The sequence below is a fragment of the Pan troglodytes genome, chromosome 4 (genome assembly GCF_028858775.2).
Source record: "Pan troglodytes isolate AG18354 chromosome 4, NHGRI_mPanTro3-v2.0_pri, whole genome shotgun sequence".
NCBI lineage: Eukaryota > Metazoa > Chordata > Mammalia > Primates > Hominidae > Pan > Pan troglodytes.
Genome location: NC_072402.2, coordinates 70,093,178 through 70,120,606, shown reverse-complemented (window position 1 = coordinate 70,120,606; position 27,429 = coordinate 70,093,178). Strand labels below are relative to the sequence as shown.

General features: G+C 38.5%; 1 protein-coding gene across 4 annotated transcripts in view; it reads left to right on the top strand.

The window, feature by feature from the left end:
• GHR (growth hormone receptor) overlaps window positions 1-27,429 on the top strand; it is a 299,067-nt gene that overhangs the window by 250,143 nt on the left and 21,495 nt on the right. For all 4 annotated transcript variants that reach the window (XM_526938.8, XM_024356621.3, XM_024356623.3 and 1 more), the window contains exons 4-6: window positions 15,288-15,417; window positions 21,316-21,488; window positions 26,227-26,405. In XM_526938.8, the coding sequence (XP_526938.2) occupies window positions 15,288-15,417; window positions 21,316-21,488; window positions 26,227-26,405 (482 nt within the window). The remainder of the gene's footprint in view (window positions 1-15,287; window positions 15,418-21,315; window positions 21,489-26,226; window positions 26,406-27,429) is intronic.

Sequence of the window (27,429 nt, the reverse complement as noted above, 5' to 3'; positions counted from 1 at the left end):
AATCATGTCCTTTGCAGCAACATGGATGCAGCTGGAGGCCATTATACTAAGTGAGGTAATACAGGAACAGAAAACCAAATACTGAATGTTTTTACTTATAAGTGGGAGCTAAACATTGGGTAAACATGGATATAAAGGTGGCAACAATAGAAACTGGGGACTAACAGAGTAGGGAGGTAGGGAGCTGAGAGAGGACTAAAAAACTATTAGGTACTATGTTCATTCCCTGGGTGATGGGATCAATCATACCCCAAACCTCAGCATCGTGTGATATACCCAGGTAACAAACCTGCACATGTATTCCCTGAATCTAAAATAAAAGTTGAAATTACAATTTTTAAAAGGATAGAAACTAGTCATCAGCGTGTTTTTTAATTTTCCAGGTGACTCTAACATTCAATAATTATTTTAAATAATTATTTCTGTCTGTAGACCTTCTGCCAGCTACTAAGTTTCAGGAATTTTGATGGTCTCATTAAAGAGAACCTGACAACCCCATTTACAAGTGCTTCAGCTAAGTTTCATTTATAATATTTTCATATTGCCAAGGATCCAGTAGTGTCTTTTTTACAGTGAGTTACAAATTCCTGTTTTTGTGACAGTGACAGGCCAAAATTAATGAGCTGTGATTTTTAAATTGAAAAAGTGACTGTCCAATAGAGACTAAAAAGAAAACTAAAATTATATTTCGTCAATTTTGTGTTAAGCATGATTTTTTGCTTTGTATGTTTTAGATAGATTTTTTTATTGAGATAAAACCCAAATAGCATAAAATCCACCTTTTTAATCTCAAAGTGGTTTTTGGTATATTCACAATGTTGTGCAAAAATCACTACTATCTAACTCTAGAACATTTTCATTACTTCATCATGGAACCCTGTACCCATTAGTAGTCACTCCCAGTTTCCCATTCACCTCATTTCCTGGCAACCACTAATCTACTTTTCTGTCTCTCTGTATTTGACTATTCTTAACATTTCATGTAAATCAGATACTATAATATGTGGCCTTTTATGTCTGACTTCTATCACACAGCAACATATTTTCAAGGTCATTCGTGTTGTAGCATGTATCAGTATTTTATTCCTTTTTAAGACAATACTTTATTATAGGATTATACCACATCTTGTTTATCCACTCATCAGTTGATGGACCTTTGAGTTGTTTCTACTTTTCTGTTATTTTAAATAATGCTGTTATGAGCATTCTTGCACATGTTTTTGTGTGATCATATGTGTTTGCTTCTCTGGGCATATACCTAGGAGCAGAATTGCAGGGTCATATGGTAACTCTGTATTTAACATTTTGAGGAACCCCCAAATTGCTTTCCCCAGTAGCTATACCATTTTACATTCTGAACAGAAGTGTGTGAGGGTTTCTATTACTTCACATCCTCTTGCTTTCTATTTTAATTATTTAATTATTTAATTTAATTATCTAAGGTGCCTTTTACCCTAACCAACCAGAAAATAAACTTGACTGAATTTAGTGCTAATTGTTTTTGCATAGTCATTCAGTATAATTGTCTTTGACATCTCAAAACACTGCTTATGCAGAATACACTTTTTTAAAACAGTGAAATCATAGCAATTCTATTTCCTAAGTCAGTTCTTCTTCAGGGTAGTAAGTTATAGGTCTTTCAGGTCATGTTCCTGTTTCCATCTTCCAAAAGGCAACATTATTAGAATCTTGTTGCTGTATCTGCCTTGGCATATCCCCCTCTCTATCCAGAGAAAAGATCACTGACAGAATAGTGTCCCCACCTTTCTATCTTAGAGGTCTCATTACGAGTCACTATGCTTTTAAAAGAATTAATGGATAAAGAGCTAGACATCAAGAAGAAGAGAGAAAATTTTAAATAAGACATAGGAGTGTATGATCACTCTTTCTAAGATGATTAAATGAAAATAATTTGAAAGGCAATAAACTAACTGCACCAAGTAAATCTTGTGAAAGCAAAAGGAAAGAGGAGAAGGAAGATTTGAGTGCTGAAAACCAGGATAAATTGTATTCAACCACCAGCATTAAGGGAAGTACATACAATACATTTTATGAAGAAAGTGTTCCATGAAAATAAAACAACAAAAAGTAAGTTTGGTGAAGGTTTAAATGATAAATGCCAATAGTAGTATATGTGCAATTATCTACTGACACTGCTATACAAATGAGCTATCTATATAGGCTGTGACCACATAACTTCACCTGCCAAACCACAGTACTATAAATAAATACTTTTCCCAGACACTACAGAGCTCAGTTGACTTGAGATTCATCTTATGGTAACTGGAAATGTAGACTGTGCCTTTATTTGGGTCAATCCTACAATTTTCTTTAATGTACCAGCAATTCATTATTTAAAGTTTACTAGAGTTTAATTTAAAATTATAAAAAAGGAAGAAATTGGCTGGGTATGGTGGCTCACGCCTGTAATCCCAGCACTTTGGGAGGCCAAGGCGGGCAGATCATGAGGTCAGGAGATCGAGACCCTCCTGGCCAAAATGGTGAAACCCAGTCTCTACTAAAAATACAAAAATTACCTGGGCATGGTGGCACACGCCTGTAGTCCCAGCTACTCAGGAGGCTGAGGCAGGAGAATCGCTTGAACCTGGGAGGCGGAGGTTGCAGTGAGCCAAGATCTCACCACTGCACTCCAACTTGGTGACAGAGCAAGAATTCATATAAAAAAAAAAGGAAGAAATTAATAGTTCAGGTGAGAACTTGTGAATTTTTATTCTCAACTCTAAGCTAGTAAGTGCTTAAATAGAAGACTTTACAACGAGCTGTACCTTCTTAATTCTACAGAGAATCATGAGGAAAATCAAATATAAATGTGAATTTCTTATGTTCAGTATTGTCCAAAAAGAAAATATTTTATTAAATTTTTTGTCAGTTGCCATCATTATTTAAAGCCCTCCTGCCAGTAGCCTATACTATTTTTGGAATGGAGTGTTTGCAGTTTCATAACCACTTGATAATACCATAGGTTAAAAAAAAAGTCTACCAGTCTTTTTCAGATGGCCTCTTTGACAATGCATTATTTATAGGGAAGTTCAGTTACTTTTAACAATAAAGACAAGCCAAAAAAATTACAGATCTCTTTTACCATATTTTGATATACTAGCAGCATCCACTCAGGACAGGACCTTTATTAAAAGGGGGCTTAAGGTACTTTTAATTGGAGGAATTACTGAATTCCTGAAGCTCTTCAAACAAAATAGCACTTGGGATATGACAAGAGTACTTTGGAGAAGGCTGCTTGGTCCCAAAGCAGAGATTCAAGACGAGGACTCCAGCTAGCTGGGTAAGGGGTTCCTTCCTCTCAACCTAAGTGTTTATGTAAGCCTGCTGGGGGCCAGGAACTGCGTAAAACTCAGTAAGCTCAGTACTTCTCAGCACAGAATCCAGTCCCAAGGAAGCACCCAGCAAAAATTTAGGTTGAATTTTCTTTAAAATAAAATAAAGAAAAAAGTAAAATTTAAAAAAAAATACAGTTCAACTACTCAGCCCATTCCGTTCCGGGTAGTTTTGGCTCAGAATGCTGGAAGAGTTGGATAGGCTATTAGTGAGAGAACTCAAAACTCCCCAAACTCCACTTCAGTACTCTTCCTTTATAATATATTTTTTCTGAAAAGAGTATTGCCAATATATCAATAAAGCTTTTTGCTATGACTTCAGAGTGCCCAGGTCACTAGGGAAAAGTATCAAGTAGCATCCTGAATCCACAAATCCTTTGAGAGCCAGCCACACAGTATCTGCGTGAGTGTGGTAATTCTCTACCCTTACGAGTGTCATCACAGAATTGCAGCATTCTCTTTTCATTGTTTCTCAGGAAAACATAGACAAAGGCTCTGCTTGGATTTTTTTTTAATTTAACACTAATATGTAATAATATAGCAACATCTCCTAGTTATCTAGAACTCAGGCTTTGATAGCTATGACTGTCTAGAATACAGCCGCAGAAAATCACCTCTGAACAGTGAGGGAAATAGCTGCCACAGTATCACCACCTACTCCAAGCTTGAACCTCTCAACCCGCAACCAACAGACTGCAAGTAGTTCAGTACAGCTTTGAATGCAGCCCAAGACAAACTCGTAAACCTTCTTAAAACATTATGAAATTTTTTTGCAACTTGCTCATCAGCTATCGTTAGTGTTAGTATATTTTTTGTGTTGCTCAAGACAAGTCTCTTCTTCCAGTGTAGCCCAGGAAAGCCAAAAGATTGGACACCTATACTTTGGATGTTTCATCTAGTACCGATATACTTATAATTACATGTTTCAACTAGTACTAATGAACTTATAGTTACAGGATGAAATTCCAAATTAGCAATGTTCATCATTTGCTCTTCCTAGGTAACAACAGTTAACAAATCATAGGTTGACAATCACAACTGATTGTGAGGATGGAAATAATAACAATGAGCATTTATATAATGCTTACTCTATACCAGGCACTTTTCTAAGAACTTTACATAGATTAGCTCACTTAATCTTTACAATAACCCTGTGACATACCATTATTATCCCCATTTTACAGGTGAGGAAACTGAAGAAGTTAAGTAATTTGCCCAAGATTACAGATTGTATGTGATTGAGGTAGGATTTGAACTCAGCAGTCTGGCACCAAAATCAGTACTCTCAGCCTCTACCCAGTATTATCAAAAGTAATTTCCTGGTAGCTTCTTTCAATTGTCATGGCAACTCTCAAGATAAAGAATTATTGTTTTTAATAAATAATGTCATTCCCAGAAATGAATTGTGTGTGAATCATACTAAGCTGCAGTGAGAGAATGAATATCACCATCACAGTGGTGAATCTACTTAGTGTAGGGGTAAAAGGCCAGTCTCTCCCAGCAGCCCTGCACATAGGTACACCGTAATTCACTAGGATAATCCCTGATCGCCATGCTGTCATAAAAAACGTTAAATGATGTTTAACAGGTTTCACTAATGATTCAGAGAATCTTATAATATGTCTTAGGAAAAATAATTTCAGGAGTAACTTTCAGTTAGCTAGACAATACAGTTCTTTTGAGCATCTCATAATCTATGCCAGACAAAGGAAACATTCTTGCCTTTCTTTGAGGGAATTATAGACCAACAATCTTATTAATTTTCAACTTTTGTCGAGGCAAGATTAGCTTCATGAACAATGTTTCTCAAACTGAAAGTAGTGACCTGTATTAGTAAATCAATTTATAGGGTTGCAAGCAGCATCATTTATAAACTGAAATCAGAATTCATTGCAGGCAGTAATTTTGAGACATTTTATTTTACATGTGCGTGTGTATATCTATCATATAAATAAGTATGTGAGAACATTTTAAAACATTTAAAATATGTTTATATATCTAAAGTTTAAACATAAATATATATTTATATTAATAATATAATTAATATGAATTAATAACATATTAATTCATATTAACTTATATGAATTTATATTAACAATATGTAAACAATATATTAATTAGTAATATATTATACTAATATTAGTATGTATTAATATATTATTATAATATATTATATATTAATTTATATATTATATATTATATATTAATTAATAACATACTAACTATATATTATTAATATTTTAAATATATTTTAATATACTTAACTTTATACTTAAAATTTACATATATATATAAATAATTTTCCTGAAAGTCACTTTCAAAAACTTTGAAAGCCACCAGTGCAGTGGTTAAGAATACAAATTTTGGGCTGGGCATGGTGGCTCACACCTGTAATCCCAACACTTTGGGAGGCCGAGGTGGGTGGATCCCAAGGTCAAGAGATTGAGACCATCCTGGCCAACATGGTGAAACATTGTCTCTACTAAAAATATAAAAATTAGCTGGGCACGGTGGCACGCACCAGTAGTCCCAGCTACGCGGGAGGCTGAGGCAGGAGAATCACTTGAACCCCGGAGGTGGAGGTTGCAGTGAGCCAAGATCATGGCACTGCATTCCAGCCTGGCGACAGAGCGAGACTGCATCTCAAAAAAAAAAAAAGAATACAAATTCTGAAGCACAGCTGTTGAGTGGGAATAATGGCTGTGCCACTTAATAACCAAGTGACTTTGGGCCAGTTATTTTACTTCTCTATGCCTCAGTGTCATCTATTCAGTAGTGAGAATAATAGTACCTAACTCATTCTAGTTTTGAGAATAAACACTTTTTATATTACATATAAAATGTGTAGGACAGAGACCCCAAAGGAGCCGTAGTTGCTGTCATATTGTTATTCTGTTCCTGCTTAAGAAGGGGACTTGGAAAAATAATGATGTTGAATGCAGTAACTTCTTTCACTCATGGAAGAATTACATATTCACATCTTCTTTGCTCATCAAACCTTTGAAGATCATGCATGTCTCTTTCTGTAACATCGCCTTAACCAAATATAAAGGCTAAATACAAAGGTGTTTTTAAATAACTTATACATTTAGGCCAGTCACACAAAGATTTTACCCAAAGCCCATGCAGGCATAGTCCAAGAAGTAGACTTGCTCTACTGCAATCACCATCTCTTGTTTATTATTTGTGAAAGGAACATTACGGTTTCACCACAGTTGGCCTGGCCAACGTGCTTATGCAGTCCTCAGAACATATGAAAGTGATTTCGGCTGACAATAAGTATTTCCTCACTTTGGCTTATGTTCAATAATAGCCATTCTTTATCCAGATCAGGGTGACTGAGCATGCTGTAACCATTCTTCTCTTCTAAAACTGACCCTTGTTTGACTGCATATGCAGATTGCTTAGCAGAACCCATATCCACCATAACGGGCCAAAAGTCATTTGATCCAATGTGCTTTTCTTTTTTTTTTCTTTTTTTTTAATTCCATGAAATTTTATTAAGTAAGACAAATTAATTATAAACATTGCAAAACACTTTTTTTTTGAGACACAGTCTCACTATGTCACCCAGGCTGGGGTGCAGTGACACGATCTCAGCTCACTGCAACTTCCGACTCCCAGGTTCAAGTGATTCTTGTGCCTCAGCCTCTCTGAGTAGCTGGGATTACAGGTATGCCCCACCAGACCTGGCTAATTTTTGTATTTTTAGTAGAGACAGAGTTTCACTATGTTGGACAGGCTGGCCTCGAACTCCTGGCCTCAGGTAATCCACCCGCCTCAGCCTCCCAAAGTGCTAGAATCACAGGTGTGAGCCACTGCTCCCAGCCCCAAACATGATTTTTTGATTGAATGCTTAATGTCTTTCTATTATTATTATTATTATTTTTATTATACTTTGTTCTGGGGTGCATGTGCACAACGTGCAGATTTGTTACATAGGCATACATGTGCCATGTTGGTTTGCTGCACCCATTAAAAATTAATTCAAGATGGATTAAAGACTTAAATGTTAGGCCTAAAACCATAAAAACCCTAGAAGAAAACCTAGGCAATCCCATTCAGGAAATAGGCATGGGCAAAGACTTCATGACTAAAACACCAAAAACAATGGCAACAAAAGCCAAAATTGACAAATGGGAGCTAATTAAACTAAAGAGCTTCTGCACAGCAAAAGAAACTACCAGCAGAGTGAACAGGCAACCTACAGAATGGGAGAAAATTTTTGCAATCCGCCCATCTGACAAAGGGCTAATATCCAGAATCTACAAAGAACTTAAATAAATTTACAAGAAAAAAAAACCCCATCAAAAAGTGGGCAAAGGATATGAACAGACACTTCTCAAAAGAAGACATTTATGCAGCCAACAGACACATGAAAAAATGCTCATCATCACCGGTCATCAGAGAAACGCAAATCAAAACCACAATACCATTTCACACCAGTTAGAATGGTGATCATTAAAAAGTCAGGAAACAACAGATGCTGGAGAGGATGTGGAGAAATAGGAACGCTTTTACACTGTTGGTGGGAGTGTAAATTAGTTCAACCATTGTGGAAGACAGTGTGGCGATTCCTCAAGGATCTAGAACTAGAAATACCATATGACCCAGTGATCCCATTACTGGGTATATACCCAAAGGATTATAAATCATGCTGCTATAAATACACATGCGGCCGGGCGCGGTGGCTCATGCCTGTAATCCCAGCACTTTGGGAGGCTGAGGCAGGCAGATCACAAGTTCAGGAGATCGAGACCATCCTGGCTAACATGGTGAAACCCCGTCTCTACTAAAAATACAAAAAATTAGGCAGGCACAGTGGTGGGCGCCTGTAGTCCCAGCTACTCGGGAGGCTGAGGCAGGAGAATGGCATGAACCCGGGAGGCGGAGCTTGCAGTGAGCTGAGATAGCGCCACTGCAGTCCAGCCTGGGCAAAAGGGCAAGACTCCGTCTCAAAAAAAAAAAAAAAAAAAAAAAAAAAAGACATATGCACACGTACGTTTACTGCGGCACTATTCACAATAGCAAAGACTTGGAACAAACCCAGATGTCCATCAGTGATAGACTGGATAAAGAAAATGTGGCACATATACACCATGGAATACTATGCAGCCATAAAAAAGGATGAGTTCACGTCCTTTGCAGGGACATGGATGAAGCTGGAAACCATCATTCTCAGCAAACGATCACAAGAGCAGAAAACCAAACACCACGTGTGTTCCAACTTAACTCATTGTTCTTAGTGATAATTCACTTAGGGACAAAGTTAGGCTCTCTTAATTGCAACATTCCTTTTAGAGGTGCTATAAATGGATGTTGAACTATACTATTTTTAGATTTAATCTTTAAAAATCATAAGAAAGCAAGAAATATTACTAGTTCAGAAATGATTTTCTGTTCCTGGCTAATCAGAGAAGACCTAAGAGTCTATAGTAGTCATTTGTTGTCTTCGTAGTAAAAGTAAGATTCTAATAGGATTTTTAGACATAGTGAGAAAGGTGTTCATTTTAAGATTATGGTAGTTCCTCTCAGATTTAGAAAGCCTTAAGATGACACTAAGGAGTTGGACTTTAGGAATGCTGAGTGTCTTCAGCCACAGCGGCACAATGGTACTAGATGTGACAGGATGTGATTAAGGAGAAACTAAACGGCCAGCCACAATATAGTTCTTCTTGCCTCCAAAAGAGGAGTTACCCACTTTCTCACACTCACTGTGATACATTCCATTTGCTAAGAAAAGTGGCTTGTGTCATTCTTGAGCACTACTTTTAAGTTCTGATATATTAAATTCATTTACTCTGTATTAATAGCATTCAAATATTTAGTAAAGTTAATATACCTCTCACACTTTTTCCAAATTAACCCACCAGCTGTGTCCTGTGCTTCAAGCTATCTTATAAGACTGCAATCAAAGTGTCAGCCAGGGCTGTGGTCTCATCTGAAGGCTGGATAGGGAAAGATTGTTTCCCATGCTTGTTTACATGGTTGTTGGCAGGATTCAGTTCCTCAAGGGTTTTTTTATTTTTATTTTTTATTTTTTTTTTTGAGATGGAGTCTTGCTCCATCACCAGACTGGAGTGCAGTGGCGCAATCTTGGCTCACTGCAAACTCCGCTTCCCAGGTTCAAGCAATTCTCCTGCCTCAGCCTCCCAGGTAGCTGGGATTACAGGTGCATGCCACCATGCCCAGCTAATTTTTCTATTTTTAGTTGAGATGGGATTTCACCATGTTGGTCAGGCTGGTCTCGATCTCGTGACCTCATGATCTCCCTACCTCAGCCTCCCAAAGTGCTGGGATTACAGGCATGAGCCACCACACCCAGCCAGTTCCTCAAGGGTTTTTATACTGAGGGCCTCTACTTCTTGCTGAGTGTTGGCCAGAGGCCATGCTTAGTTCTTTGCTGTGTGGTTCTCACCACACAGCAACTTACTTCATCAAAACCAGCAAAAGGGTGAGTCTGCTAGTTAAAAAGAAGTCTCAATCTTTTGTAACCTAATCATAGAACTGCCATCCACTCCATGCTGCCATATTCTTCTGATTAGAAGCAAGTTACTCAAGGGAAGGAAATACATAAGGCTGTGAATGAGAGAAGACAGGAATCATTGGAGGCTACTTTAGGGGCTGTCTGCCACAGCACTTAACAGCACATACCCAGCCATAAAATTTTAAAAAGCAGGAAAGAGAGAAGGAGGGTTCAGGGTAAAATAAAGAAAAGAGGAAGGTGGAAGGGAAGAAAGGAAGGGAAAGAAAGACATTTAAAAAGACAAGAACAAAACAGCTCTGCTACACTACATCTGTATCAGAGTTCCATGTGCAGACACACACGTCATCACATTAGCACCACACCCATAAATTTCCTATTTCTTATTTACAATGAGAAGGTAATAAGGACTTTCTATGCATCTGGAGTTAAAAGGAAACAATAAATCTAAGAATACTAAGTTTAAGTAACCAAAATGTGTTTCAAATTAGTTATTTTTTCTTTTTAAGTTTTTTTTTGTTTCAGCTGACAAAGTTTTTTATTTCTTTCTGTTTCAAGTTTTGAAGTTGAGTTTATTATTCTTGCTATTATGTAACAGGCATATTTTACAGAGAATATAGGAACCTGATTGACATTTGTATTTGGTGTTCTATTGTTGTTTCAACTCAAATACCAAAATTATGTTTTTGTTGTGTACGTTATTGTTCATAATTATATATGCCTCTTAATTGTAAAAGTGAAGCTGTAAAATTGTAAAGTACTTTGTGTCTCATCTATTCCAGGCATTCTACTAAGGAAATCAAGACCAAATGGCTTGGGAAGGTCAACGTTAAATAGTGTCAGAGCCAGCACTAGAGTACACATCTCTCAATTTCTAATCTAGTGCATTTCCTTTTCTTATTTCTGTGCAAATGAACAGTTAGAATGTGAAATAGTCTCCTCAGATATACCAGCATTAAAACAGTTGTGGTTTAAATATTTAGTTTTAATAATTACTAACTTTGTAGAAGGACCTAAAATAGTGTTTGTTTTCAGTGCTTCGACTAATAGTAAAAAGGAATATTTTCAGTGCTTCGACTAATAGTAAAAAGGAATATTTTCAGTGCTTTACTGTATGAGAGGTGCTTGCCTAACGAAATACACATCTTTTTCACTGTACTCATTTGTAACAGATAATGTGGGCTCCTACACCTCAGTGTTCTGAGAGGGGTTGGTAAACACTGACCACATAGAGAGAGCTGCCCATCTGCCCTCGGTACCAAGGCACATCCCATCCATGCCCTAAAACTCTTGTAAATTTCTCCATTCATACAGGAAAATGAGTATTTCTTACAACAATATGACCGTGGAATTTGATTACAAAAACACTCCTGCTATCCCCAACATGTGCTCCCAGGGCTAAAGACATATCTGCAACTCAGGATTTTCTGAAGATTCACTTGTTTGTACTATTGAGGGCAACAGTTGTTCTCAAACAAGGATGCAGTTCCTTTCTTCTTACCCTGCTTATTTTTCTTTTTATTATTATTATTATTACACTTTAAGTTCTGGGGTACATGTGCAGAACGTGCAGGTTTGTTACATAGGTATACATGTGCCATGGTGGTTTGCTGCACCCACCATCCCGTCATCTACATTAGGTATTTCTCCTAATGTTATCCCTCCCCCAGCCCCACAGCCCCCAACAGGCCCCAGTGTGTAAAGTTCCCCTCCCTGTGTATGTGTGTTCTCATTGTTCAACTCCCACTTATAAGTGAGAACATGTGGTGTTTGGTTTTCTGTTCTTGTGTTAGTTTGCTGAGAATGATGGTTTGCAGCTTCATCCATGTCCCTGCAAAGAACATGAACTCATCCTTTTTTATGGCTGAGTAGTATTCCATGGTGCATATATGCAACATTTTCTTTAACCAGTCTATCATTGATGGGCATTTGGGTTGGTTCCAAGTCCTTGCTATTGTGAACAGTGCTGTAATAAACATACATGTGCAAGTGTCTTTATAGTAGAATTATTTATAATCCTTTGGGTATATACCCAGTGATGGGATCGCTGGGTCAAATGGTATTTCTAGTTCTAGATCCTTGAGGAATCGCCACACTGTCTTCCACAATGGTTGAACTAATTTACACTCCCACCAGCAGTGTAAAAGTGTTCCTATTTCTCCACATCCTCTCCAGCATCTGTTGTTTTCTGACTTTTTAATGATCGCCATTCTAACTGGTGTGAAATGGTATCTCATTGTGGTTTTGATTTGCATTTCTCTGATGACTGGTGATGATGAGCATTTTTTCATGTGTCTGTTGGCTGCATAAATGTCTTCTTTTGAGAAGTGTCTGTTCATATCCTTTGCCCACTTTTTGATGGGGTTTTTTTTTTCTTGTAAATTTATTTAAGTTCTTTGTAGATTCTGGATATTAGCCCTTTGTCAGATGGGCGGATTGCAAAAATATTCCCCCATTCTGTAGGTTGCCTGTTCACTCTGATGGTAGTTTCTTTTGCTGTGTAGAAGCTCTTTAGTTTAATTAGCTCCCATTTGTCAATTTTGGCTTTTGTTGCTATTGCTTTTGGTGTCTTAGTCATGAAGTCTTTGCTCATGCCTATTTCCTGAATGGTATTGCCTAGGTTTTCTTCTAGGGTTTTTATGGTTTGGGGTCTTACGTTTAAGTCTTTAATCCATCTTGAGTTAATTTTTGTATAAGATGAAAGGAAGGGATCCAGCTTCAGCTTTCTGCATATGGCTAGCCAGTTTTCCCAACACCATTTATTAAACAGGGAATCCTTTCCCCATTGCTTGTTTTTGTCAGGTTTGTCAAAGATCAAATGGTTGTGGATGTGTGGTGTTATTTCTGAGGCCTCTGTTCTGTTCCATTGGTCTATATATCTTATTTGATACCAGTACCATGCTGTCTTTGTTACTGTAGCCTTGTAGTATAGTTTGAAGTCAGAGACACAATAAAAAAAGAAAATTTTAGACCAATATCCCTGATGAATATCGATGCAAAAATCCTCAATAAAATACTGGCAAACCTAATCCAGCTGCACATCAAAAAGCTTATCCACCCCGATCAAGTCGGCTTCATCCCTGGAATGCAAGGCTGCTTCAACATACACAAATCAATAAACGTAATCCATCGCAGAAACAGAACCAGTGACAAAACTACATGATTATGTCAATAGATGCAGAAAAAGCCTTCGACAAAATTCAACAGCCTTTCATGCTAAAAACTCTCAATTAACTAGGTATTCATGGAATGTATCTCAAAATAATAAGAACTATTTTTAACAAACCCACAGCCAATATCATACTGAATGGGCAAAAGCTAGAAGCATTCCCTTTGAAAACCGGCACAAGAAAAGAATGCCCTCTCTCACCATTCCTTTTCAACATATTATTCAAAACTCTGGCCAGCGCAGTCAGGCAAGAGAAAGAAATAAAGGGTATTCAATTAGGAAAAGAGGAAATCCAATTGTCTCTGTTTGCAGATGACATGATTGTATATTTAGAAAACCCCATCGTCTCAGCCCAAAATCTCCTTAAGCTGATAAGCAACTTCAGCAAAGTCTCAGGATACTAAATCAATGTGTAAAAATCACAAGCATTCCTATGCACCAATAACAGACAAACAGAGAGCCAAATCACGAGCAAACTCCCATTCACGATTGCTACAAAGAGAATAAAATACCTAGGAATACAACTTACAAAGATGTGAAGGACCTCTTCAAGGAGAACTACAAGCCACTGCTCAAGGAAATAAGAGAGGACACAAACAAATGGAAAAACATCCTCATGGATAGGAAGAATCAATATCATGAAAATGGCCATATTGCCCAAAGTAATTTATAGATTCAATGCTATCCCCATCAAACTACAATTGACTTTCTTCACAGAATTGGAAAAAAACTACTTTAGATTTCATATGGAACCAAAAATGAGCCTGCATAGCCAAGACAATCATAAGCAAAAAGAACAAACTGAAGGCATCACACTACCTGACCCAGCTTATTTTTCTACATAGGATCCCCACATCCCTGCCTTTGCTAGAATGGAAACTAGACAAGGACCAACTTTTATCAACTTGTTCATTTCTCTATTCCTAGAACACAGCCTGGTACAAAATTTGCATTTAATAATGTTTGTTGAATGAATTTGAATGATGGATTTGTTTAGAAGGTTTATAACATCCCATGCCTTATGAGTTTGTTGCCAGAGGAAAAAAGAAGCGTGTTTTTGGTTCATAACATCAGGTATGTAACCTGGAGTTTGGAATCATGAGTTTTTATGCATTTGCTTCATATTATTTATTTTTAAGAGATCTTTCAAAGTATTGACAAAGATACTTTAAGATTGAGAGCCTCCCTGATAACCCAGGAATGAGAGTTTTAGATTAAGTTTACAATATGATTGAAGGCTAATCATATAAGGAGAAAAAAAATAAGAAAAAGAAGAGAAATTTGAAAAGAAATCTCCAAAATGGCCATGGACATCAGAACACTGAGAATTCATCCACAAAAACGTGTTTTGCTTCATACCTGTCTGTTGCACATCTATAGCAGCAGATTTCATAGATGCAGAGGAATTTTGGCTAAAATCCTATCACATAAGAGGCATTCTGCACTTACTTCACAAATTAGAATTAACACACGCGTATGTATAAGTTGTTTAGAGTGGGCATCTATTTAATGAGTTTACTGGCTGAATCCTTTAAAAGAATGCAAACATAAGTGCCTTTTATCAAAAATCAATGAAAAGATAAAAGGCCCTGTAGTGCATGCTGTGGTTCCCACACTACATCCCCCACATCCACCTGATGTCATCACAACTGTCTATGGTGTCCATTTGCCACTATGCACCCTGCCGGGCAGACTCAGGTGCCTGCCTCGGCAAAGACCCTCAGCTCATGTGCAGGTACAGCCTAGAAGTACATGGGGGTGAACATCTCTGAGGCACCCTTCAACCAGTGAGTACTGGGAGCGGTAGATAACAGTGGCGGTGCATATTCTACACAGCTCCTCAAAGGAGCCTCAGTGGGATTGGGCCCCATTAGCCACTGTGATAACCAGCTCAGTAACACACACATATTAGTTGTTCTCCCTTTCCTTCCCACCCTCCCCATTCCCTGACTGCTAGATCCGGAAGTCACCTTCCAGATGAACTACCTATATCCAAATCCTAATCTCTAGCTCTGGTTTCTTAAACAGGTCCTACGAAATGCTTGAAATAAAAGGAAAAATGGTTTGTGTCTAGAATCAAAGGCTGACAATGGCAAGCAACAGGCACTAAAACTATGACCCAGGAAAAATGCTTTTCTGGAAGACATCGGCATTACCTCCTAGACACGGAATACACTGGCTTCATCCCAGTAGTTTCTTCACACACTTTAAATACGTGTCTCATTAGGATCACATATGACTCACCTGATTTCATGCCTTGCCTTTTCTTTTTATTCTGCAGATTCTTCTAAGGAGCCTAAATTCACCAAGTGCCGTTCACCTGAGCGAGAGACTTTTTCATGCCACTGGACAGATGAGGTTCATCATGGTACAAAGAACCTAGGACCCATACAGCTGTTCTATACCAGAAGGTGCCGCCATCATGCCTTTCTGATTTTCCTCTCCATGGATGTACCTACTAAAGTACACTGAGTCAGATGTACTGTGGGAATGGAAGTGATTTGTTGTGATTTATGCAATCAATGAATATTCATTCACTCATTTGTTGAAAAAAATATTAATCAAGCCCATCCTATGTGCTGAGTACTATTTTAGGCCCTGGAGATATAGCAGTGATTACAAAAGACAAAATCCCTGGTCTCATGGAGATTTCCTTCCAATGCAGGGAGACAGGCAATAAAAATTGAATTAAATGTCAGCTAGTAATACAGGTTATTAAGAAAAATAAAGCCAGAAAGCAGCATATCAGCAGTGTGTGGGAGTTTGTGTATGTGCATGAGAATGTGTGAGAGTGTGTCAAAGTGTGAGTGAGAGCATGTATGGATACATGTGGGCATGTGCATGTGGATGAGAGTGTGTGTAAGAGGCTTGAATGATACTGAAATGCATGGTCCTAGGAGGCCTCTCTATTGTGGTGTCCTAGACCAGAGACATAAGTGAAACGGGACAGGCCACGTGAATATCTGGGGGAAAGGCTATGCAGGCAGAGGAAATTGCAAGTACAAAGTCCCTGAGGCAGTCTTGGCATATTTGAGGGATGAAAGAGGCCAGCACTGAAGGCACAAGATTGAAAGTGAGGAGAGTGATATGGGAAGGGATCAGAGAGTTACTTAGGGACTGACTATGCCAAACCTCATAGGCAAGGGCAAGGCTTTGAATTTTACTTTATTTGTGGTGGAAAGCTATAGGTGTTTTTGAAAAGATGTATGCTTTAAAAGATGTAGCTTGGTTTCTAACCAGATAATACACTCCTTCTCTTAAATATATTCAGTAAAAGACTGTAGTACTTTTTCATTTTTACCAGTGACCCTCTAAAATAACAGAGGAAGGGTGAAACAAAGACCTCTCAATATAGGTACCACCCAAGTTGTTTATTTCTTCCCCTTCACCTGGCATTATTTTCGTTTTTGTTTACTCTCACTGTGTATATTTTTCCCTTTTTTACATTTTAGGCTTAAACCCTTCATTATCTCCTCTTTTCCACCCAACCCCCAGAGAAGGCCTAAGCCAAGATGCAGGGTTAGTGAGTACCCTTTATCCTTGGCTCAAGGTGTTCGTTAGTCAGAGGATGACATTGTCTATCCAACCGAAGAGCTGGAATAGGGAAGGAAGATGCAGCCAGCAGTTAAGGGTATGAGCTCAGGGCTAACAAACCTGCACTTCAGTGTAGTTCTGCACTTTCTCACCAAGGAATACTCAGGAAATTAGCCAGTTTGTGTACAACTCAGCCTCCTCATTTGCAGAAAGGAGATAATGGACTTGCCTCATGGCTTCTTGTGAGGATCGTATGAGATAACCCATGAAAAATACTTGGCAGAGTACTTGACACATAATAAGTACTCACTAAATGGTAGCTGGTATTCTTATTATCGGTAGTATAGTGATAATTTAAAAATAATTATGATATAGAAATCCAGTTCCTGGACTATAAAATGACTATAAATGGTGTAAGACCATTTATACCAATAAATTATTATAATTATTTGAATTATTGGTATAAGAGCATTTTAATGCAGAGCTGCTGCTTAATTTGCAGATAAAAAAATACTTGGAGTTAGCAACCAAGTGGACCTTCCCCACCTTTCAGTATAAGAGAGGTCTCTTGGATGAAGTGAAGTGAAGATGAAATGTTTGGGCACCAAGTATACTATATTTTTCCTTAAGGCTGACACCACAGAGAGGTTGGGGCCAGTAAACAGAGTTGATTTCTATAAATACATTCAGACATGAAGTTAGTATGTTTGATGACACTTTTGAAATGTGTGGAATCATTAAGTTATTTGTACAGGCACAATTAGCCAAACTGTAAAGAAAAGTAGCAGAATAACCTCTTAAGCTGGGCCCACTTTATGAAAATAATTTTTTGCTACCTCAATATTTACCAAATTTGATGAGCAAAAAGAGAAATCCAAAGGAATGAAGCCTTGATAAATATATATCCCTTGCCCTCATCAATCAGGGTCACATAACTCTGTCCACAGGCATCTTATGCACACTCCAGTCATTTCAGCATCTCTGGTTCAAATCCAGGATCTACACTACCAAGGATGCTGCAGAAAGTGTGACTGGGTAAAGGGAAACGTTCAGACATATTCAGAAAGATGTCTTAGATTTTGCCCTGGTAGTGTTTGGAATCCCAGGAGGGTAAGTACAGCTTCATGATTAAGTGCCAACCCAAACTTACAAAATTAGATATTTGTGTTTTTTCTATAAAATATAACTATTTTGAATATCTTAGCCAAACTACTATGAGCCCACAGCCCAGTTTATCCAAGAAGGGTAAAACTGAGGGATTAGGAGTATCAGGACTGGACTGGACTGATTAGTGTACAGTTATATTTGATTTCTCATTGCCCACTTCACAAAGAAGACAATACAAATGCACTTTCTGACTCTTGTCACTGTTTCTTAGAACTCAGTTGCCAGGCAACTCCTGAAACTATAGAAACATGCTTCTCATCCCTGACACATAAATAAAACTCTGAGATGATTTTATCCAAAGTCAGAGTCAGTGGGCGGTGCAGTTGTTTCAGTTTGCTGGCCTGGCCTCAGTATCTAAAGCACAACAGAACGTGAACATGTCAGGCTGTCAACAGGACAGTTCAGGCACAGCCCTACAGGCAGTTGTGTGTTTTGCCTGGCTCTGCTCCTTGCCAGGTGGCTGGCAGAAAAGGCAGCCTCCACATGTTAGAGCAGCAGATTCAAAACAGTGTCTGCCATCCTGTGATGGCGATAGTGCCAAATTCAGCCTCTGAGCTTGCAGGGGACTCAGGATGAATGCACATTACAGGCATGGTAAAAAGAGGCTCTGGGAAGCATGTTCGAGCTGCTCTGCTCTCAGCTCCTTGCGTGTAAATGCTGTGTTTTTAAAGGAAGTGGGCATGTGAATACTCAGTCCTTAAGGCTATATCCCCCACCTCTTCCATACCCATTCAACCCCACTTCAAAAATTACCCTGGTCTTAAGAGAAATTTCATTTTCTATACAAGGTTGTGTGGAAAATCAGTAGGGAGAAAGGGCATTATTACTTTCATTTTTCTTAAACAAAAGTATTAAATTTAAAGCCAAAAACATGCGCTGTCATGAAAACAGCTGCCCTTAAAAACATAAATGATGTTTTATTTTTATTATTTTTTTCTAGTTGGTTGTCTTTAGATGAAAAACATTTCTTCTGCTCTTTATTCTTATTTTTAATGATAGTCTCTTTCTATGGTTCTCACCCCTTCCATTTCACAAGATAGTCTGGGAGCAAACCTAAAGCACTTAACTTTTGGGAGTAAGAGCAGAGGGGAGCTTCCATACATTGATTTTGGTCATCTGTAGAGACATTCAACCCAGAGAAGGCAAGTGACACAGTATCTGTTTTATGAGCTAATTTGGGTTCTTGTCTACATTTAATAGTTTAAAATACAAGTTATAAATATTTATTTAAAATGAAATTCAACATTGGTTCATGAAGAAAGAGGTTGGAAGTAGTGTTTTGAACTAGCTGTTTCTGATCCATCATGCTTAAAATAAATGCTCTGTTTGTCCTGTGGAGTTCATGGATTTGGGATAATCTAAACAGGGTTTTTTAAACAGTCCTCATGGGGAACAAGGTACTGACATGCACTGTTGAGAAATTCTGTGAATCATGAAAGAGCTAATCTTTTAGAAATCCAGACCTGTTAAGCACTAATCTACATCTTTGGAATATCTTAATACTTTGAGTTTTCTAACTTTTATACTATCACTTATGCTAAGTACATTTGATATCCCTTCTATTATGTGAAAGCCTCATTTTCTGGGCAATCTTCTTACAACTACTCTCTTTAATGCACTCTTACTTAATTTGAAAGTAAATATCAAATTAAGCATACTATAGTTCAATGAACCACCCACCTATTCCTAATTTTTTCAACATTTCTCTTCTGACTCTACATACACACATACTTACACACACACACACACAAACACACTTTATCTTTTCTTCTGCCTTTTGCCCATTTACTTTTTGCATCAGAGATGAATCTCTCATTCAAGCATATGCAACATTTTTTTTTTTTGAGATGGAGTCTTGCTTTGGCACCCAGGCTGGAGTGCAGTGGCGCGATCTTGGCTTACTGCAAACTTTGCCTCCTGTGTTCAAGCAATTCTCCTGCCTCAGCCTACCTACTGAATAGCTGGGATTACAGAAGCATGCCATCATGTCCAGCTAATTTTTGTATTTTTAGTACAGATGGGGTTTTACCATGTTAGCCAGGCTGGTCTCACTCTCCTAACCTCATGATCCGCCTGCCTCAGCCTCCAAAAGTGCTGGGATTACAGGCATGAACCACTGTACCCAGCCAGCATATGCAACTTTTAAGAGTCTCAACCAAAGCAGCAATTCACTGTCTCAGACCCTGGAGTCTCTGCCATTTAAATCCCAATTTCCTTCCAACAGCTGAGGAGCAGCTGTCTCAAGGACCCTCTGATACTACACAAGTTTTCTCCTAGTGCCAAGCAGACCAGCCTGAGAAACAGCTATAAGAAGGAAATAGGCGTCTTCTCCCAGCTTGGCATCCTTTCCTTTCAGGCCCTGCCTTCTCTACAACCTGCATTGTCCTCATTGTCCACTGCTGCCCAGCACCCATCCCACGGAGGGATGGTCCCAAACCTCCACAGTCTGGCCTGTGAGCCAGAGGCGCCTCTGCCTGAGCAGGGCCATTCCTACCTCATCTTCCACAACCACAGATTACATGGTTTTATGTCCCTTTGACTTATATATTGTCTTCTCAATTAATAGGCTAGTGAATAACAGGGAGATGATGAACTACCTCACCCAAGTAGCAATTCTAATTTAAGAAAATTTTCCTGTCATTCCATTGCCTTTTACTTCCATTACCACACTCATGCCCATACTTCCTTACCTCAATCCCTTTGACCTCTCTGTTTCTTCCCTTCCTTGCCGTATTGCCATCTATTAAACTTTTACCCATCCTTCAAGAATGCTAAAAACATACCTCCACCTTGAAGCCTTCCATGAAGAGCCAGAGCAATCATTCCCTCTTCTGAACTTTTAAGGACCCTAGAGAGCACTACTAATGAGCACTTACCCACATTACTTTGTAATACCGTTTTTTACTCTTTCCTTCTGAGGCAGGAGGAATTCCTTAGACATCTATGAATCCCCCATAGTGTCTGTCATTATGTTTTAGACATAACCAATTCTCATTAAATGTCAATAGAATGAATATAAGAGGCCCAAAAAACTACTCAGATGGGAATTTGAGTATTATTTTAGCCTGAAATTAGGGGATAACATCTTACTTATCTTTATATCTGCACAGCGTTGGTGCTGGATATAATGCATCACTCTGCCTGGCGCACACATCAACTTGTCTCCTCAGTTTCTTTCACCATAGGCTGGTGAAACAGCCAGGTCTAAACCTTCACTGTTCTCTGGGAATCTCTAGTTTGGGGGTGATTCTCTGTACTGTTTTAATGAACATTTTTAAAATGTCCCTAAGTCTCAGAACCTTCATCTATAGAACGGGCATAATAAAGTACCTACCATAGGAATCGATTTATGAGCAGGCATAGCATATGCATTCAATAAACGGAAGTTTTACCGTAGGCAGAAGTACCAAACGGCCTCGTAGCAGTCGTCAGACACTGATGATACTGTCCACTGATGTGATATGTCTCGGAAATGGTGTTACTAAAATACCTCTTCACAAAATATTTGTCTTCCAATTTATTGAATCAGACTATCAAGCACCTTACTTGGACTTAAGCTACAACATGATTTTTGGAACAATTAATCTTTTTTTAACCCTTCGTTTTAGGAACACTCAAGAATGGACTCAAGAATGGAAAGAATGCCCTGATTATGTTTCTGCTGGGGAAAACAGCTGTTACTTTAATTCATCGTTTACCTCCATCTGGATACCTTATTGTATCAAGCTAACTAGCAATGGTGGTACAGTGGATGAAAAGTGTTTCTCTGTTGATGAAATAGGTAAATCACAGGTTTTTGTTTCATTTGACATAGTTTTAGACTAAATAAATGGGGAAGCCTGCAAGGTCCAAGTATAATCAAGTAGGAAGACTTTGTAACAGTGTTCTATAGATACATGGAGATCTGTTCTACAGGAGATGGGATCAGCTGGTGAACAAGAGGAAAAGGGCAGGGGAAACTTAAGTTGACTTTAACATAAAGCAGCCTGGCAGTAAATGTTGTGAAGGAAAGAATAGGAACCTTGTGGAGTCTTTTCCTTTAGGATATCTTTGAAGCTGCGTTGTGTTCTTATGTTCCACTGCAAATGGTGAATTTAATATATTCTTAGGATTTCTTACTTCCTAATTATTTGATAGGATCCTTATATTCAAATTCACTGAAATACGTTGGCCTTTGACCTCTACCATTGCTGTAATCAAAGCCTAGATTTTCTTTATCACAAAGCATAATCATTCTGGAATTTTACATTTACAAAACAGCCAGTTACTTTAAAGACATGTTTATTAGATCTCAGAACAAATACTGGAGACAATCAGCTCAGTGAACTAAGTGAAAGATCCAAACAGAGGATCCTTTGCCCATCATATGGACGCAGGGTGGAAACAAAACAAATAAAACAAACAATTGTAATTAGAATAGTCATGTTTATACCTTAATAGTATAAATAGCAAAATAGAAAGAATCAAAGAAGGACTTTGAGTAGCTGAAATTAGTGCCTCAAAATCTATCCACAAAAGCTCATTTGTTGCTTATAGGAATTTCTCGTTGCTTCTCCCAAATGTGTTGTTCTTTTTATGTGGTTTTCTAGGCATAAGCTAACTGGAAGACATAGGAGTATGTGGCTAGAACTTACAGATAGAAACAAATAAAATCTAATAGGCTGACTTTAAGGGAGAAGATTAAGAGAACTGTACCAAGCAGTAAAGATAACCCAATTGCTTTGCAAAGACAATTTAGTATGTGTCCTAACATCAGTGGGTATAGCTGTTGAGTTGAAACTAAATGGGATAGCAGAATGGGATAGTAGCAAGAACACTGGGTTAAAACCCATGTTCTAGCCCTGTTCTCTGCCAATAGCCAGTCCTACTCATTTACCTGGCTGACGTGCCTGTCATGTGTCAGGCACTGTTCTGGTGGTGGTGGTTATAGAATAAGTACAATACAGTCAAAGAGGGGAGTCAGGCATGTTCACAAATAATTGCAGTGCAGCGTGATAGGTGTTAGCCTGGAAATACGTGGAATGCAGAGCTGCAAAGGTGGTGGCCAAAGGCGTGAATGACTGACAGGCCTGAGGGATGAGGAAGGGCTGCACAGAGATGGTGACAGTTTAGTTACCTCTGAACTGGAATTGGACTCTCCCTATTTTTAAAAAAGTGATGACCCACAGTGGTCAAAAGCATGAGTGAGTATTGTCAGGTACCACAGTGGACTTGCCTTTCAGTAACTACTAAGTTCCAACAGTAACTTAGTAGTTACTTAGTAGTTACAACAGTAACTTAGTAGTACTACAGTAACTTAGTAGTCCCAACATGTTCAGGGACTCAGGAGCAGTTAGGAAGCCCTCCTAGTCAGCTGGAGAAATCATCAGTAGTTGTTTGTGCCCCAAAAAGGAATTTGGACTTTAACTGTCACGAGGTACATTTGAGGATGTTTAAATAGGGAAATTACTTGAGGATAGTAATGGTTAACAGTCACAAAAGTCTTACCATGTGTCAGGTATAAAAACCATCTTTTGCAATCGCACTTTACAGATAATGAAACCGAGGCACAGAGCAGTTAAAGGACTAGTTCAAGTCAAACAGCTAGTAGATAGAGCTGGGATTTGAACCTCCAGCCTCCATGCTCTTACTCTTGAGGCTTTGCAGTACCACTTGTCTCTTTATTAATGCTCAGAGAAATTAATCTTGTTGCAATGTGAAACGTAGATTGGAGTGGGACGGACTAGAGGTAGAAGAGGTTAAAAGACTGAGATGATCAAGGTAAAAGATTATGACAGGTAGCTACAACTAGCACAATAGTTGTGGGGCAAGGTGCTGAGAGTGAAAGAGAACAAAGAACTAATGTAACCCTAGTAGATCTTGAGAAAGTTGTCAATCATTATAAGCCTCAGCTTCCTCATAAAATATGTATGTATGGTACTACCTCACAGGGCTATTCTTTGGATTTGAAGTACTATATTAGTTAGACATTTGTCATTCATTCAATTCATTCAGCAAATATTTATTATGCTCTTCTCTCAGGCCAGTCAGTGTTCTCCATGCTGGGGATAGAAACTGTCTTCCCTGGTGGGATTTAATCCCAACGAGGATGGAAAGCGACAATGCTATGGAGAAATATAGGAAAAGAGAATAGGAGTGTTGGAGAGGTTGCAGTGTTGAGTTTTCAGGATTGGCATCCCTGAGGCAGTGGCATTTGAATAAAGAAGGATTGGAGAGGATGATTATGTGTGTGTCTCAGGGAAGGGCATTTCAGCAAGGGGGCACAGCCAGAAGAAAGATCTCAAAGTAGGAGCATGCTTTTCCTCACTCAATGAACAGCAGGCCAGCGGTGGAGTGGGCACAGAGTGAGCGAGGAGACTGGTATGAGACCAAATCCCACAGACAAGACAGTCAAATCTACCCAACCATTGCCAAAGACTTTGGCTTTCACTTGGAGTGAGGTAGGCAGCCTTTGGAGGGTTTTAGATGATGAGCGATGTGATCTAACGTAAGTGTTAGGATAATCACTGTGTCAGTTCGCTTGAGGATTGCATGGAGAATAGACTGGAGGGGGACAAAGACCAAAGGAGTACAGTGGGGAGACAAATGAAGCAAGAAGAATGAAAAAGGATAATGGCCAGGACCAGGTTATTAGTGGTGCAGGCGGTGAGACATGGTTGGATTCTGTTATATCTTGAAAGTACAGCTGACGGAATGTGGATTAGTGAGGAAAAGATGAGCCAAGGACAAGTTCATTGTTTTTATCCTGAGCAACTAGAGGAATTGAGTCCTCGTTAACAGAGATGGAAAAGAGGAAAGGAGAGCAGGTTTTGGAGAGGAAGAGCAAGGGTTTGTTTGGGGATATATTAAGTTTCAGATATTTTTAAAATATCTCACAGGAGTTGTCAATATAGCATGTAGATTTATGTATAGAGATAAAGGAGAGGTCATTATTATGCCTGTAATGGTATCTCACAGGAGGTCATTGTTATGCCTGTAATGGTGGTACCAAATCTTTTCCAAAAGGACCTTGTCTCATATCCTCTATTTTTCAAATGCAGCATAAGTAATAAGTTATAGAAAATCTTCCATTAAAAACAATTTTATAGTTTGGTCACTTTAAACGGTTAAGCTTTGATTATCAGGATTCCTGAATCTCCAACAAATCCAGAAGGGTGAGGAGTTATTGCCATTATATCGGCATATGTAGTTTGGCCATTTTGCATATCCTTCCAATTTAATTTTCAAAATGTAGTCATGATTCATCAAATTTTGACTCTCCCTGTTTTTAAAAAGGTGGTGTCGACCCCACAGAGGGCAACAGCATGCTCCTCCACCATAAGGCCTGTTTTCACTGTGGGTGCACACAAGAGCTTCCCTCTTTGGCCAACAGATTTGACAGCCAGTAAGAGCTCCTCACTGTGTATATCTGTAAAGTTATCTCCAGTCAACGCTAGGGATGCACACTCTGCAACACTCTAGGTGGCCTTCTGTATATATGGCAGAAAAAGAAAGTAAATTTTACTCTGTATCTGCAAGTGATTTTCAAAACCCTCAGTAATGAGATCCAACTAGCAAAAATTTACCAGGAACTCTCTAGAATATAAATTTAGACATAGTTCCTAGCTTTGGAATCCATATTTTTCTTCATCAGCCTCTGAGAAATTGTGGTCTTTGAGGTCCTACTAAGCAGAATGCAACAAATTTTCGTGGAACTGTAGAGTATATCAATAGAACCTGAGGAAAACAATGTTTCAAGTTGTTCATGTGACATTTAAAAAGACAGAAAACACTGAAATGTCACCATTTGTGAGACTAGCATAATGCCTTCTTCCTTCTTATGTCAGAAGAAAATATCACATGTGGCTAGGAAGATCACAAAGCTAGGGAGCATTAGCAGAGTGTGCAGGAATGAGAAGATTGAAGAAGAGTAAAAAAGGATAATGGCTAGGACCAGGTTATAGTGGTGCAGGCAGTGAGATATGGTTGGATTCTGTTATATCTTGAAAGTACAGCTGACGGAATATGGATTAGTGAGGCAAAGATGAGTCTTTCAGGGAACAACGCAGAAATGAGGTAAACAGGGTCTCTGCCCCCAGGCCATACATAGTTGCAAGAAAAAAGGTTTCTCTACCCCTAGTTCCGAAGCAGCCCCATGTCTAAATTCTGTAAGTCTTTCTGACTCTCTGTTTTTTCAGTTTCAAGTGAAAATAAATTCCTTTGCCAAAATCCTGATGCATTTATGATATCAGAGCAAAAAGAAATATACAACATGGCAGATCTTGTAAATAGTGATCAGATTTTTTACTCCAAAAGGAATTTTTGTAAGGGCTTATTTAGAAGTTAAAAACAAGTCATCCTTGAGTTAAAAAAAAAGTTACTCTCTTATAAAGTGAAAGTTATAATAAGAAAAATATTGGAAGAAATAAGAGCATGAATGATCAAAAATGTAGAAAGTAATTTGGTCTTCTGAGAAGAATGCCTTCCATTAATATTAAATTGTGTCTGTCTGTGTACTAATGCTCTGTTGAATTGCACAGTGCAACCAGATCCACCCATTGCCCTCAACTGGACTTTACTGAACGTCAGTTTAACTGGGATTCATGCAGATATCCAAGTGAGATGGGAAGCACCACGCAATGCAGATATTCAGAAAGGATGGATGGTTCTGGAGTATGAACTTCAATACAAAGAAGTAAATGAAACTAAATGGAAAATGGTAAGATGTTGCTACACCTTACACTTTGACTTTTCTTTCTATTTCAACAAACTCTCTCTCATTTATCATTAGACTTTCCTTTGACCTAATACCACATGTTCATGCTGTATGCTCCATAATTTCTTAATTGAGAAAACATTATTTAATCGGTAAAATATTATCTTGAAATTCTGTAAGACAGGAGATGCTTATGTATATATGGAGGCCTGTGGAAGGAAAGGAAAACTATTTCTCCATTCATTCTTGCTGTCCAGTTTAACTTTAGAGCAAAATTATAGACTGGCCACTTAGCTGTCTTTGGGGATGTGGATAAAAATGGGAAAGTTTGTGATCCAGTCAACAGTGACTATGGCCAAATATTTTCCCATGATTTCAGTTGCTGCTACTCAAAGGACTCCCACTAAAACAAATTCATACGTGTCTATAGGAAAACAGAGGGAGGGAATTTGTCTCTTAGAGGTTTCAGAAGGATGTTTTGTTACATACCTCAGAGAAGAATCAAGCTGAGATTCTTATGTAGGCAATTAGAGAGCATGGTACCAGTTGACCTCTGAATCCCTCTCTTCCTTACCAAGCATATGGAACTCAGCATTTTGATAAATTTCACATGGCACATAACAAGAGGAAAAACAGGAGTATCATGCTGCTCCCAATATAACTAATTCTAAATCTGTCTAACCATAGCCACAGCCACAGCCACAGCCAAGCCAAGCAGTTTCTGGCCACTCATCAGGTGATGCCCAGCAGCCTGGCACAGATCACTCCCAGAATTTTGAGACACCAGGACATTCAGTGAGCCACTGAAAAAGATGCCAATTTTGTCATTAGAGGAAAGTTAAGTTTGGAGGAAATTTGAGTAGTTACAATACTGGGCTTTGAGGCTCTATTTTCTGAATCATTTTAATTTAGATATCTGTTCTGTAACTTGGTACAAATAAAATGCCTGATTGGATGCTAAGTCAAACAAGACTGTCTAAATCCAAGCTACAATCAAACATTATTTAACAACAGGTACTGAAATAAC